The sequence below is a fragment of the Bos indicus genome, chromosome 28, assembly GCF_029378745.1.
Source record: "Bos indicus isolate NIAB-ARS_2022 breed Sahiwal x Tharparkar chromosome 28, NIAB-ARS_B.indTharparkar_mat_pri_1.0, whole genome shotgun sequence".
In the NCBI taxonomy this organism is placed as follows: domain Eukaryota; kingdom Metazoa; phylum Chordata; class Mammalia; order Artiodactyla; family Bovidae; genus Bos; species Bos indicus.
The window spans coordinates 9617798-9634123 of record NC_091787.1 but is presented as its reverse complement, the minus strand read 5'-3'; the positions used below and the strand labels follow the sequence as shown (position 1 = coordinate 9634123).

The 16326-nt window shown below is 41.9% G+C and overlaps 1 protein-coding gene across 7 annotated transcripts in view; it reads right to left on the bottom strand.

The window, feature by feature from the left end:
• The window catches only part of MTR (5-methyltetrahydrofolate-homocysteine methyltransferase), a 135610-nt gene that overhangs the window by 54996 nt on the left and 64288 nt on the right, over window positions 1–16326 (bottom strand). For all 7 annotated transcript variants that reach the window (XM_019953916.2, XM_019953918.2, XM_019953921.2 and 4 more), the window contains 3 exons: window positions 11655–11834; window positions 7803–7919; window positions 7356–7496 (listed from right to left, as the gene is read on the bottom strand). In XM_019953916.2, the coding sequence (XP_019809475.1) occupies window positions 7356–7496; window positions 7803–7919; window positions 11655–11834 (438 nt within the window). The remainder of the gene's footprint in view (window positions 1–7355; window positions 7497–7802; window positions 7920–11654; window positions 11835–16326) is intronic.

Genomic DNA, 16326 nt, shown 5'->3' with positions numbered 1-16326 from the left:
CACTTATTATCAGAGAAATGCAAATCAAAACCACTATGAGGTACCATTTCATGCCAGTTAGAATGGCTGCGATCCAAAAGTCTACAAGCAATAAATGCTGGAGAGGGTGTGGAGAAAAGGGAACCCTCTTACACTGTTGGTGGGAATGCAAACTAGTAGAGCCACTATGGAGAACAGTGTGGAGATTCCTTAAAAAACTGGAAATAGAACTGCCATACGATCCAGCAATCCCACTGCTGGGCATACACACTGAGGAAACCAGAAGGGAAAGAGACACATGTACCCCAATGTTCATCGCAGAACTGTTTATAATAGCCAGGACATGGAAGCAACCTAGATGTCCATCAGCAGATGAATGGATAAGAAAGCTGTGGTACATATACACAGTGGAGTATTACTCAGCCATTAAAAAGAATACATTTGAATCCGTTCTAATGAGGTGGATGAAACTGGAGCCTATCATACAGAGTGAAGTAAGCCAGAAAGAAAATCACCAATACAGTATACTAACGCAAATATATGGAATTTAGAAAGATGGTAATGACAACCCTGTATGCGAGACAGCAAAAGAGACACAGATGTATAGACAGTCTTTTGGACTTTGTGGGGGGTGGGGATGATTTGGGAGAATGGCATTAAAACATGTATAATATCATATAAGAAACGAATCGCCAGTCTAGGTTCGATGCAGGATACAGGAAGCTTGGGGCTGGTGCACTGGGATGACCCAGAGACATGGTATGGGGAGGGAGATGGGAGGGAGGTTCAGGATGGGGAACATGTGTATACCCATGGCAGATGCATGTTGATGTATGGCAAAACCAATACAATATTGTAAAGTAAAAAAAAAAAATTAATAAATTTTTAAAAATGTATTTTTTTCAGCATTATTTATAATAGAAAAAGACACAGAAACAATCTATGTGTTCATCAGTGAATGAATGGATAAAAAAAGTGTGATATACTATGTATATAATGGAATATTATTCTGCCATAAAAAGAGGAAATCCTGCCATTTGAAACAGCATGGGTGGAACTTAAGGGCAATATGCTAAGTGAAATAAGTCAAACAGAAATGCAAATACCATATGATCTCACTTACACTTGGAATCTAAAAACAGAAACAAATGTGGTGATGGATGTTAACCAGACTTACTGTGATGAGCATTCCATAATATATACTGATATCAAATCATTATGCTATACATCTAACACTAATATATGTTGATCATATCTCAATTTTTAGATCTAAAAATGATAAAATTCATAGATTATATACTCTGACATTTTTTTAAGAGAAAATACAAAACTAGACCAGTGTGACACCTTCCCCAACCCCCCGCAAAGAAAAGAGTCCTTCTAAAGCTCACATTCTCATCACTTGATATATGTAAACATCACTTGTCCTGTCAACCACACAATCAGGCAATTCCTGCCTGTGGGATGGAGTCTGATAAGTAAAAATGGCAGAGTGTTCCAAATACTCTTGGAAAAAAGGCCAAGTGTGTTCACAGAAAAACAGCAGTGTGCCACATGGAAGGGGCAGGGAGGGGGCAATGCTGTGTGATTGTGAACAGTAGGAAGCGAGAATGCAAAGTGTGGCCCGTGAGGATTTCTCACCATGTACAGAGTTTCATTATCACACCTGATATATGATAAACATGCTTCAGAAAATCAATATTCTAAATGGTACCATTTCAGAGCAGCGATTTCAGAAGCATGACCCGGCACACTGGGTCCATCTGCTTTCCAACTAGTTATTCAGTAGGACACTCTCCATGATCCAAACTTAAGTTGTCACGCCCTCACACACTGAGCGGCCCAGACACCAGACACATGGAGAAAGCTTCCAAGCATGGTGGCTGCTCAACTGCTCAATTGGCTACTCCTTCATCTGCTTCTACTGCCCAAGAGTAGCTCCCCATTAGTAAGGTGCCTCATGAGGACATGTATTTTATTTCTGATATCAAACTGGACCAGCACCTAGGGAGGAAACTGCTCAAGCAAAAACCAAAGGGGAGTGTGAGCACCCACTGGCAACGAGAAAATCAAGGCCAGATAAGGAACAGAGACCTTTTTTCTAGAAAAGCATCAAGAATACTTACATCTGATAAACCTATCATCTGCTGAAGATTCTAAGCTGAAAATGCACTTACTCACATAACCCTCCAAACATCACAGCTTAGCCCCTCACCCACCTTGCATGTAGGTGGGCTTCCCTTGTGGCTTAGAGGTTAAAGCATCTGCCTGCAATGCGGGAGACCTGGGTTCGATCCCTGGGTCGGGAAGGTTCCCTGGAGAAGGAAATGGCAACCCACTCCAATATTCTTGCCTGAAGAATGCCATGGACGGAGGAGCCTGGTGGGCTACAGTCCACAGGGTCGCAGAGTCGGACATGACTGAGCGACTTCACTTTCACTTTACCTTGCACGTGCTCAGAACACTGACATTAGCCTATTGTTTCAGCAAAAGCATCTAACACTAAGCTTTTTTTTTTAAATAATAAAATGTTGAATATATCATGTAATTTATTGAAAACTGTCCCAAGAGTGAAAAACAGAATGGCGGTGTGGGTCCAGAGTGGTTGTCAGTGGTTGTTTTCCCTCGAGATGGCAGGCTGAATAGAAGCTGTGATCCGCTGCCTTTGTCCAGCATCACGAGAGAGGATGGTACTGCATGTCGCCTACCCAGGGAAAGGTCAAAATTCAAAGTACAGTTTCTCCTGAATGCTTACTGCCTGCATATCATCATAAGTTGGGGACACGTGTATTCTCACAATCCAAGGCCATGCAAGAGCCATCACACCCAGAGATTGTCCCTGTTAACACCCAAACAGTACTGCCCAACGAACAAACTCCACGTGAGATAATGGTCTCGTGTTACCTGGAACTTCTTCTTACCCAAGATAATTTAGTCAGCACAGGTCAGCCTGCCCCATACCGAGGATATCATTTTTCAATAAAGCCCATTAGATTAGTAAGGTCAGAGATGAGACCCTTCCTACCCTTTTCAACAATAACATTGAATGATCTATCAGATGAAACTTGAGTGTAGACCTTATTATTTGACAATGAAAAGAGATAATCATTCTCTCATAAAGAAAAAAATTCAACCCTTATCTGCCTCATAATATTCCTGCTTTTCATGCTGTTTGCAATCAGTATACCCTGAGGAATGGTTAAAGAGCTGGTGACTCCTGGTAGTGATGAAAGCATACTTGCTTTGTTATTAATTCCTTAACAGCAACAGAAGTCACCTTGAATGCAGACAGTTAACCTACTCGACAGACGGGGTCAGTGGCTTGTAATAAGTCCTGTGGTTACATAAACAGGGAGGCAATTTTTTTATGATGGATTGATGAAGCCTTGAAATTGCTATTAAGATTTCCCCTCTTACTCTTCAGCTGTCCCTTAGGAGCAAAACCTCTTGGCAGTTTAGCAAGATATAAAGAAATAAAAACTTGTAAACAAGTACTGGAAGTGAATGTAGACCGAAAAGAATGACTGCTATAAAATACAAAACCAACAAAATCTTAAATGAGAACAGCCTCACAAATAAGGAGCCCTATCTTTCCTAAGTGAGAGCTGTCTCATCTGGACAGTGGAGAAGATAAGAAACCGCATCACATTATGGGTTAACTAAGAATGCTTGAGTAGAAGCTATGATGCCCCTCTGGTCTTCAGTAGAACCCTGTCTTAGTTGGCAATTAATGAACAATCTCCTGCCAAGTGGAAAGCAGGCTAAGAAAAAAAGCTGGATATTGTTTCATACTTGTATCCTGGTGTCCAAAGAAATGGCTCAGCACTTTGTCTGAGTAGACATAATCATGGAAATAGGGAAGGAAATCTAGCCACTGTTTCTTATGTAATGAACTGAGAAGAAAAGCTTGTTTATATTTGCAACAGTCAAGATCCAGGACATTCTGTCCTGCGTCCATCTAAGAAATTATAAATGTCCTAAGGAATTGAGAGGAGGGTCATGTGCTCACTGGCACTGAGTCTGAACTCATCTTTGTTGAGTGAACCTAAGGCTAACATAGGCAGTTTCAGAAATCAAAATCTTGCCATCTGTGACAAGGACAAATCAAGGACACAATTAACCCTAAGCTATCCTATCCCTTTTCCAGAACACTTTAGTACTCTTCAAAGGAAGAGGAAAAGTCAGAAGTTCTGCCAAAGTTAAATTCATATTTTAACCTAGAGAACATTAAACCGGGTGGTAACATACACAAAGGCATTCCTCCATTCTCCTGGTATGCTCTGTGAGAAAAATTTCTTCCTTTGCCATTGCTTTCTGAAATAAATTATAAAGTAAGTTTTCTTGAAAAAAGATTTCATCTTTCCTTAAACTCAATTCTAGAAAGCAACACCCATGATAGATAATTAATATACCTTAGTTCAGTTCAGTCGCTCAGTCATGTCCGACTCTTTGCGACCCCATGAACTGCAGCAGGCCAGGCCTCCTTGTCCATTACCAACTCCCAGAGTTCACTCAAACTCATGTTTGTCGAGTCGGTGATGCCATCCAGCCATCTCATCCTCTGTCGTGCCCTTCTCCTCCTGCCCCCAATCCTTCCCAGCATTAGAGTCTTTTCCAATGAGTCAACTCTTCGCATGAGGTGGCCAAAGTACTGGAGTTTAAGCCTCAGCATCAGTCCTTCCAACGAACACCCTTTAGGATGGACTGGTTGGATCTCCTTGCAGTCCAAGGGACTCTCAAGAGTCTTCTCCAACACCACAGTTCAAAAGCATCAATTCTTTGGTGCTCAGCTTTCTTCATAGCCCAACTCTCACATCCATACATGACCACTGGAAAAACCATAGCCTTGACTAGACAGACCTTTGTTGGCAAAGTAATATCTCTGCTTTTGAATATGCTATCTAGGTTGGTCATAACTTTCCTTCCAAGGAGTAAGCGTCTTTTAATTTCATGGCTGCAGTCACCATCTGCAGTGATTTTGGAGCCTCAAAAAATAGTCTGACACTGTTTTTTTGTTTTTTTTTGTTTTTTTTTGTTTTTTTTTTAAATTTTTCATCACTCTGAGTGATGGATGGAACACACACTCTTTCTGGAGGTTTAAGATAGCTTCCGACTATACTATGCATTAATTCAGAATCCATTATCAAGCCGACGCTCTCAGTCAATCCTCATCAGCGCTAACCGTTGGCTAGCAGGCCACCAAAGGCCTCTGACACTGTTTCCACTGCTTCCCCATCTATTTCCCATGAAGTGATGGGACAAGATGCCATGATCTTTGTTTTCTGAATGTTGAGCTTTAAGCCAACTTTTTCACTCTCCTCTTTCACTTTCATCAAGAGGCTTTTGAGTTCCTCTTCACTTTCTGCCATAAGGGTGGTGTCATCTGCATATCTAAAGTTACTGATATTTCTCGCGGCAATCTTGATTCCAGCTTGTGCTTCTTCCAGTCCAGCATTTCTCATGATGTACTCTGCATAAAAGTTAAATAAGCAGGTTAACAATATACAGCCTTGACATACTCCATTTCCTATTTGGAACCAGTCTGTTGTTTCATGTCCAGTTCTAACTGTTGCTTCCTGACCTGCATATAGGTTTCTCAAGAGGCAGGTCAGGTGTTCTGGTATTCCCATCTCTTTCAGAATTTTCCAGTTTATTGTGATCCACACAGTCAAAGGCTTTGGCATAGTCAATAAAGCAGAAATAGATGTTTTTCTGGAACTCTCTTGCTTTTTCCATGATCCAGCGGATGTTGGCAATTTGATCTCTGGTTCCTCTGCCTTTTCTTAAACCAGCTTGAACATCCGGAAGTTCACAGTTCACGTACTGCTGAAACCTGGCTTGGAGAATTTTGAGCATTACTTTGCTAGCGTGTGAGATGAGTGCAATTGTGCGGTAGTCTGAGCATTCTTTGGCATTGCCTTGGTCTGACAGAATGTGGTCCACTGGAGAAGGGAATGGCAAACCACTTCAGTATTCTTGCCTTGAGAACCCCATGAACAGTATAATATACCTAGGACTGCCCAATACATAATAAATGGAAACAAGAAACTGATTTTGGATTAACTATAATTATTCTTACGTCTATAGATCAAAAGTGTGCAGACCTCAAGCTTTGAACTGTAGATTTGGACTAGATCCTAACATAAACAGGATACATATATAAAAATGTAAAGATATAAAAATGGGTACCAGGTAATCACATGGTCACACAAGAAAATCCAAAATAGTCAATTTGTAGCATGAGATATCAGAGAAGGCAATGGTACCCAACTCCAGTATTCTTGCCTGGCAAATCCCATGGACAGAGAAGCCTGGTAGGCTGCAGTCCATGGAGTCGCTAGGAGTCAGACATGACTGAGCGACCTCACTTTCACTTTTCACTTTCATGCACTGGAGAAGGAAATGGTAACCCACTCCAGTGTTCTTGCCTGGAGAATCCCAGGGACGGGGGGAGCCTGGTGGGCTGCCGTCTCTGGGGTTGCAAAGAGTCGGACATGACTGAAGTGACTTAGCAGCAGCAGCAGCATTAGATATGGCACCCCACTCCCGTACTCTTGCCTGGGAAATCCCATGGATGGAGAAGCCTGGTGGGCTGCAGTCCATGGGGTCACTACAAGTCAGACACGATTGAGCCACTTCACTTTCACTTTTCACTTTCATGTATTGGAGAAGGAAATGGCAACCCACTCCAGTGTTCTTGCCTGGAGAATCCCAGGGATAGGGGAGCCTGGTAGGCTGCCGTCTCTGGGGTCACACAGAGTCGGACACGACTGAAGCAACTTAGCAGCAGCAGCAGCATGAGATAGAAAAGTATCTAATAAAATGAAAAGATGCTCCTAGTATACTACTAAACAAACAGGTTACCAAAAAAGCATCAAGAAAAGTTAGATTTTTATAAAAATGTACATGAGTGTGTGTGTGCATGTGCATATGCATGAACATGTTTATTAGCACTTTTTGTTTCAGAAGAATAAAACCAAAACCATGAATAGAAGGCTATAATAAAACCTCAACAGTGGTTAATGATGGGTAGTAGGATTATGAATAATTTCTATTTCTTCTTTTGCTTAACCTTATTTTATAAATTTTTAAAAATTAATACGTGTTACTTTGGTCTGAGAAAAATAAATTTTACATTTCAAAATAAACTTACAGAAATACAAATTAAGAGTACTGAAGCAGATATTTAAGGCCTGTTTCTCCTTCCTCGCCCTAATGAAAATACCTTCTCTGGAACTCTCTGTAGAAACCTTCAGTGATCCAAAGACATGGTGCTATCCTTTCTTCCATTCTACAATGAAAGACTAGTAACTGTACATTTAAGACAGATTCAAAGAAAAAAAGGAAAAGCCATCCATCAGAACCTCTCTCCTTACCTGGGCGTAGTGTAAGAGCTTCTCGGTGGCCTCAGGGTCTCTGTTCCAGATGAGGTCCTCACAGAGCTGGAGAAGCTCCTTGTGGATGTCATCATATACAGGAAGGCTTCCAGCATTCACTATTCCCATGTCCATACCAAACTAAGGGCAATAAAAACAAAAATAAGGATTTCCAGTGATACTCTAAACCAGGGATCAGTGACTCTTTCTGTGAAGGACCAGATAAAAAATACCGTAGGCCACAGCCTCTGTCACAACCACTCAACTCTGCTGCTATAGCATAAAGGCCGTCATAGACAGAATACAAGTGAGAGCGTGTGGCTTTGTTCTAATAAAGTTTTATTCACAGAAAATGGCAGCAGACCAGGTTAGTTTGTGGGCCAAAGTCTGCAAACGCTTGCCCTAAGTAAAGGCTGGTGTCCAAGGCAAACAGGTGTTCCACTATACCTTGATCGCATGGTACAGGAAAACCCCATGCATTGCCTCTCGAATGGCTTCCATTCCTCGGAAGGAGAAGGACAAGTTGGAAAGACCACCGCTTACTTTGGCTCCAGGCAGCGTTTCCTGGAAAAAATTTTAACATATGAAAAGATTTCCCTAGTTTGCCAAAAGCAGCAATCGTGTTCCTTAAGCTTTTTAAAATAAGAATGGAAAGTAAAAAAATATATAAAGTCCCAAGTAAATCAGAACTTCTTAATATTGGAAATAAAAGCAAAAATAAACAAATGGGATGTAATTAAACTTAAAAGCTTATGCACATCAAAGGAAACTATTAGCAAGGTGAAAAGGCAGCCTTCAGAATGGGAGAAAATAATAGCAAATAAGCAACTGACAAACAACTAATCTCAAAAATATACAAGCAACTCCTACAGCTCAACTCCAGAAAAATAAATGACCCAATCAAAAAATGGGCCAAAGAACTAAATAGACATTTCTCCAAAGAAGACATACAGATGGCTAACAAACACATGAAAAGATGCTCAACATCACTCATTATCAGAGAAATGCAAATCAAAACCACTATGAGGTACCATTTCACACCAGTCAGAATGGCTGCAATCCAAAAGTCTACAAGCAATAAATGCTGGAGAGGGTGTGGAGAAAAGGGAACCCTCTTACACTGTTGGTGGGAATGCAGACTAGTACAGCCACTATGGAGAACAGTGTGGAGATTCCTTAAAAAACTGGAAATAGAACTGCCTTATGATCCAGCAATCCCACTGCTGGGCATACACACCGAGGAAACCAGAAGGGAAAGAGACACGTGTACCCCAATGTTCATCGCAGAACTGTTTATAATAGCCAGGACATGGAAGCAACCTAGATGTCCATCAGCAGATGAATGGATAAGAAAGCTGTGGTACATATACACAGTGGAGTATTACTCAGCCATTAAAAAGAATACATTTGAATCCGTTCTAATGAGGTGGATGAAACTGGAGCCTATTATACAGAGTGAAGTAAGCCAGAAGGAAAAACACCAATACAGTATACTAACGCATATATATGGAATTTAGAAAGATGGTCACAATAACCCTGTGTACGAGACAGCAAAAGAGACACTGATGTATAGAACAGTCTTATGGACTCTGTGGGAGAGGGAGAGGGTGGGAAGATTTGGGAGAAGGGCAATGAAACATGTAAAATATCATGTAGGAAACGAGTTGCCAGTCCAGGTTCGATGCACGATGCTGGATGCTTGGGGCTGGTGCACTGGGACGACGCAGAGGGATGGTGTGGGGAGGGAGGAGGGAGGAGGGTTCAGGATGGGGAACACATGTATACCTGTGGCGGATTCATTTTGATATTTGGCAAAACTAATACAATTTGTAAAGTTTAAAAATAAAATTAAAAAAAAAAATAGGAAGGCAGACTAAAAAAAAACAAATAAATAAAATAAACGTAGCAATTTGATGAAAAAAAAAAAAAAAAGAACTTCTTGTACCTAGACACAGACTACAATTTGGATATCAGGGAGACACGAAAGCAATGCTTCATTGTTTTTCCTACTATAATCTCCCTAAGGGAAAAGAAAAACTTCTGCTTTATCTCTGTGTACTTCTACAGTGACCATGATATGGCTACAATACATGGTGAGTGTGACATAAAGTATTTGCTGAATAGGGATTTCCCTGGCGGTCCAGTGGTTAAAACTCTGAGCTTTCACTGCAGGAGGCAGGGGTTCAATCCCTGGTTGGAGAACTAAGATCCCGCATGGTCCAGCTAAATATATATGCGTGTGTGTATATATATACACACACACACACATCTGTTGGATAAATAACAGAAAAAGAAAGAAACACTGACAGATAAGAGAAGGAAAACCAGAGAGGACAAACACAGAGAAGTTGGTTATTCACGAGCTACTAGAAGGCTTCTATAGCCTAAAGGAACAATCTCCCTAGTTCACTAGAAACCTGACTAATTTTAAAAGGACAAAAGGAAACTGAGGTCCCCACCACACCTTATGACATATGAAGCATTAGTTTGCATGTAAAACAGGAACTCTTACTTCCTGTTAGATAGGGTACAGACTAGTTCAAGCATCTTGGGAGAGAGAGCTGCCTTTATCTACCACTGGACCCAACCCTTCCGCTTCTGGGTATATGCTATAGGGAACCTCACGAAGAGATACATACAAGAGATGTATACACACAGTTTTGTTCATAACTTACCCAAACTGGAAACAAACCAAGCGTATGTCAACTACAGAACAGTTAATTATGGAAAAGGTAAATGATGGAATAGTATACATTAGTAAAATTGAACAAAGCACAACTACAACACAGGTGGAGGAAAAAGGCATAAGAATCTTAAGAGTCTGTTTATATTAACATGAAGTTCAAAAATATGCAAAACTAACTATACTATTTCTACAGTGAATTCTTGCTATTTGTGGTACTTATGTTCCATGAGTCACTGCAAACACTGAACTGGGGCATGCTGAAAACCACTGCTCTCACAGGAAGTGCAGGGTTAGGTCTGTGAAACTCTGGTCGCAAAACTGTCATCACTGATCAACATATAACCCTGTTTCCTATGTGTCCATTTACAGCTATCTTGTTTAATATATACTGTTGATTCCCTAATGTTGTGTGCTCACAGCCCACAGCGTGACAATTCATGTCTAAACAAAGTCCATCTAACAAACATTTTCTCCATGAAGCACATCACAGCCTTTGTGCACACAGGAACACAGGGCAGCACTTCACCATAGTACGCAGGGGCTATCCAAATACAGAAATCAATCAGCAAAATTTTAAAAAAGCTCAAAAACGTGAAAAATGTGGCACTAAACAGGCCATGAAAAGGGTGCTTGTTTACAGAATGAGGACTGAACCCAGGGATGCAGGGCGTTGCCTCTGTTGACTCATCCGGATCACAGCGGTCAGGCACTCAAGAGTTTTCACCACTCTGCACGTGTGCGTGCCCGTGAATGACTGCAGAAGAACAGTCAGTATTGATTTTGGAGTCACAAATAATTTTCTCTTTTTTAATAATTTTATTTATTAAATTTCTGGCTGTGCTGGGTATCTGTTGCTGCTTGGGCTTTCTCTAGTTGCTGTGAGTGGAGGCTACTCTTCATTGCAACGCATGAGCTTCTCATTGTGGTGGCTTGTCTTGTTGCTGAGCACAGGTTCTAGGGTGCACGGGCTTCAGGAGTTGCAGTACATGGGCTTAGTAGTTGTAGCTCCCGGGCTCCAGACCATAGGATCAATAGCTGTGGTGCACAGGCTTTGCTGCTCACCAGCATGTGGGAACTTTTTCTGGACCAGTGATCAAACCTGTGTCTCCTGCACTGGCAGGCAGATTCTTTACCACTGAGCCATCAGGGAAGCCCACAAGTAAATTTTAGTGAGTAGGTAAATTTGCAAATAAAAAGCCCAGGATAATTCAGATTGACTGTGTATATAGAAGTGTTAAAATCATATAGAAGAGCAGCAAGTAGTACCATAAAACTCAGAACGAGGTGTAATCAGAAAGGAAGAGACATGGGGCACTTTCCATTTCCTGTTTCAGGTCCCAGGTGGAAGCTACTATATGCCTCATAATCATTTATCAAACTCTGTATCTTTTATATATCCCCCAGTGTGTGTGTGTTTTACATCACAATATAAAATAACATAGAAAAAAATTTACAAAGCTCCTAAATTTCAGAAAGCCAATTTGCTACAAGAATAAGAATGTCAATATTCCTTGCCAATAAATATATATATGTGAGCTCAAGCTATTCACTGAAGCCATATGATAAATCTAAGCAATGTCTTGGATAGAAAGGAGAAAAATGTTCATACTTACTTTAATGACTTTTGTTGCATTGATAAAATTAACAGCATACAAGTTATGTTCTTCCATCCCAGTACCAATGGTGAGGATATTAGGGTCAAAGATGATGTCATTTGGATTGAAGCCCAGTTTTTTCAAAAGGAGATGGTAGGCCCGGGTGCACACTCTGATTTTGGTATCTGTTTCTGTTGCCTGGGGAAGGAGTAAAAATGTAATTTGAAATAGAAAAATGAGGTGTTCTCTATGAAAACGGAAGGACCATTCACTTGTCGAAAGCACTTAGGTACCAATGCTTGGATTCCATAGAAATCCAAATGCCAAACAGCCTTTAAACATTTATCAAATTATCTCAGAGGAGGAATTGGTTTAAAGTCCCTTTATGTTTTCATCCACACAACAGCTATAATGCTTCTGTAAAAATCAAATCTCACACACACACATATGGTATATTAATATATAGGTTTCTTAAAAAGACACAAGTGATAAGAATTCAAATAAATGACAAAATTAGTGCCCCTCGTCTCTGGACCTGCCTGCACTCACCCAGGCTTTCTTGGCCCTTCCTATAGTAAGTCTACACAGATTCAAAGATGTGCATTTATTACCCACCTCCAACCCCACCCATCACAGCATTAGCTAATATAATATATTTCCAAACAGTGACCCTAGGAAGCCAAGCACTGACTCCAGCAAAGCCCAACCCACCGATGCTTCCTACCTCCCTCAGAATCAGGTCCCGCACCTCCAATTTTAAGATTTTATTTTTACAGAAGCAGTGTAGCTGCTGTGCTGATGAAAACATCTCCCCCCTCATCTACTCCACTCTCCCCACACCACTCCTTTGATGTTCCTGAGACCCACCAAGCTTGTCTTCCCTCAGGGCCAGTGTGGGAAGTGGCCACTATCTATTTCTATCCATGGCTGCCACTGCCTGGAACACACTGTGACATGGCAGCACTCAGGCCTCTGCACAAATGTCCCCTTTTCAGAGAAGCCTTCCTTAATCACGATCTCTAAACCAGTTCCACCACCGCCTTCTGCCTCCTCCACCCCTCTTCATAGCATCTCTCCTCCTAGAAATTATTTTCCATGTTACAGAAAAACCTGAACGAACTTTTTAGTCAACCCAATATATTTATCTGGCATGTTGTTTATTGTTTTTTACTTGTTTCTTTAGATATGATTAATTGGACTAGAATCAGTCTTGCTGTACCCCCAGAGCCAAGAGCAGTGCCTGCCAGAGGATGTGCTCAATATTTCTGTTGAATGAATGAATGTACCTCTGAACAGAGCATTTCTGAACTTTGTCAGGGAAACTGTCTTCAGGTCAAATTTACAATCTCAATGCAAGGCTTATTCAGTGAATTACATGCTGAATGATTTCTGGTTGCAGAAAAAACAAATTTGCTCTAAAGAAAAAATGAATACTTGCTATCACTACAGAATTCCGAAAAAATAAGTAACATACAACTCTGAGTAAATATGTAAAATGTTTTTGAAAAATGGCCAACACCACTGAATGAAGTGTTGAGTCTTCCAAGCTAACTACTTGGAGGCAGGATACCCTTGACTGGATGTGAGTGCTAAGAGCGGTCGAGAAGCAGTTCCTGATCACACACATCTTCACCTCTAAGGGGAGCTCTCCAGGGGCCCACAGGGAGGAGGGGTGAGGATACTCTATGCAGTTCAAGGACATTTAGTGAGGCCCCATCCTCCAGAGAAAGGCATGGTGGTGGTGGTGTTGTTCAGTCGCTCATTCATGTCTGACTCTTTGCAACCCCATGGACTGCAGCACACCAGGCCTCCCTGTCCCTCACCATCTCCTGGAGTTTGCCCAAGTTCATGTTCATTGTATCAGTGATGCCATCCAACCATCTTATTCTCTGACACCCTCTTCTCCTTCTGCCCTCAATCTTTCCCAGCATCAGGGACTTTTCCAAAGAATCGTCTGTTTGCATCAGATGACCAAAATACTGGCTCTTCAGCTTCAGTCTTTCCAGTGAATACTCAGAATTGATCTCCCTTAAGATTGACTGGTTTGATCTCCTTGCTGTCCAAGGGACTTTCAGGAAGGAGTCTTCTCCAGCACCACAGTTCGAAGGCATCAATTCTTTGCTGTTCTGCCTTCTTTACGGTCCAGCACTCACAACCGTATGCGACCATTGGGAAGACCATAGCCTTAACTATACGGGCCTTTGTTGGCAGAGCAATGTCTCTGCTTTTCAAGACACTGTCTAGGTTTGTCCCTGTATGGAACAACTGATGGGTTCAAGATCGAGAAAGGAGCATGACAGGGCTGTCTACTGTCACCCTGTTTGTTTACCCTATAAGCTGAGCACTTCATGAGAAATGCTGGGCTGGACAAGTTACAAGCTGGAATCAAGACAGACAGGAGAAACATCAACAACCTCAGACATGCAGATGATACCACTCTAATGGCACAAAGGGAAGAGGAAATAAAGAGCCTTTTGATGAGGGTGAAGGAGGAGAGTGAAAGAGTCGGCTTAAGACTAAATATTAAAAAAAACTAAGATCACGGCAACCAGTCCCATTACTGCATGGCAAATAGAAGGGGAAAAGGTGGAAGCAGTGACAGATTTCCTCTTCTTGGGCTCCAAAAACACTGCAGACAGTGACTGCCACCATGAAATCATAAGACGACTGCTTCCTGACAGGAAAAGCATGGTGAGAGGAACACAAAAAAACTCACTCAGATCTAGGCTTCTGACTGCTCGCCTACCTTGGTGTTCTTTCACAACTGGTCTCGTTGGTCTCTAATCTCTCCCTGTTCCTGTGGCTGCTCAGGTTAGAATTCACCTCCTGCTGGGGATATGACTTAGCAGATCACAGGTTCTAGGGAACAGACCACAAGGAGGGGGCTCTGTAGCCCCACTGCTCCAGGCTTTAGGGAAGGTGGGAGACTCTCATCTTTCTTAACTGAATGTCTTCAACAACTTCTTACTTCTCCCTTCAATTAGTGATAAAGTTAAGGTTAAAATCAACATGTGAGCCCAGAAGAAAGTGGTCAAGAGCAGGTCACCTAGGGCTGCCTTTTCATCTTCAACTTCAGTTATCCGTTCACCAGAGGGCCAAACAGAGGTCTAGGTTCTAGGTTAATGGCCCAGCTAAGCTCATTAACTGAATAGGAACAGGGGTTTGGGGCTACCAGTGCTGTTACTATTTCATAGTAACCTAGTTGGGTTGGTGAAGTGAAGTGAAAGTCGCTCAGTCGTGTCCAAATCTTTGTGACTCCACTGACTATACAGTCCATGGAATTCTCCAGGCCAGAATACTGGAGTGGGTAGCCTTTCCCTTCTCCAGGGGATCTTCCCAACTCAGAGATTGAACCCAGGTCTCCTGCATTGCAGGTGAATTCTTTACCAGCTGAGCCACAAGGGAAGTTGGGTTGGTAGGTCCTGGTCATTTCTTTCATCTGAGTCATGAATCTATCACTAGGTCAGAACCCAAGCAACCATCAGCTCCATAAGAATGAGGTCTTTTCAAATTGTTCTCCCAACACCTAGTACACTACTTGCCACATTAAAAGAAAGCAACTACCATCTGTTGAACAAACAAGCAAATCTCAGAATGCACAGTTTCAAAGGACAGGCCTTTGCCATAAGCATATCAAGCTAGATTCTCCAAGATTCCCTCTGTCCTGTTCTTCAGCCAGGGTGGTGACACAAACATGCTAATAAGCCTCAAGGCTTGAGGATTTTACAGATCCAGAAGGCTCTCAACTCTGCTGGCACATTTGAGTAACCCAAAGGGATTTCTAATACTAATACTAATACCTGTTCCTGAACCTCACTCGAGACCAGTTAAATCAGAACCCTGAAATGAGACCTAAGTAACAGTATTTAAAGAGCCTCTTAGTGATCCTAATGTACAGCCCAGGTGAGAACCACTGATGAGTGAGATGCACCTTCTTAGACTGAGTTAGAAGAAACCCCAGCGACAATATTGCAAACCTAAGGGCCAAGGTGGAGAAGGCAATGGCACCCCACTCCAGTACTCTTGCCTAGAAAATCCCATGGACGGCGGAGCCTGGTAGCTGCAGTCCATGGGGTCGCTAAGAGTCGGACACGACTGAGCGACTTCACTTCCACTTTTCACTTTCACGCATTGGAGAAGGAAATGGCAACCCACTCCAGTCTTCTTGCCTGGAGAATCCCAGGGATGGGGGAGCCTGGTGGGCTTCTGTCTATGGGTCACACAGAGTCGGACACGACTGAAGCGACTTAGCAGCAGCAGCAGCAAGGGCCAAGAGGGAGGAATAAATATCTTCTCTCTAATTTTACAATTTACTAGGTTTATCTACTAGGTGTATCTACTTAAGCTGTAGGAAAGCTAGATAGCCATCAGTAGGTAGAGGCTTTGTTAATAAATCCACTGCTCAGCCACAGCATGATTATCAGACACTTAGGGAGAAATAAGATGAATGTAAAATAATTTTTTATTTATTTATCAAGGCTGATACTATGAGAAGGCAAAAAAAAGGATCAAAGACACCCAGATACTGTGAAAATGCAAGCTAACAAGAAGCAGAGAAGGAATGGACCAACTTAAGAGGCAGCTTAAAGGTTTCAAATGACTGAACCAGCTTAACATGGGACAGGGAATACAGCAGGGGCCATTCTGCTACCAGAGTTCGAAATGGAAGTGGTGGAAGAGACGCACATGC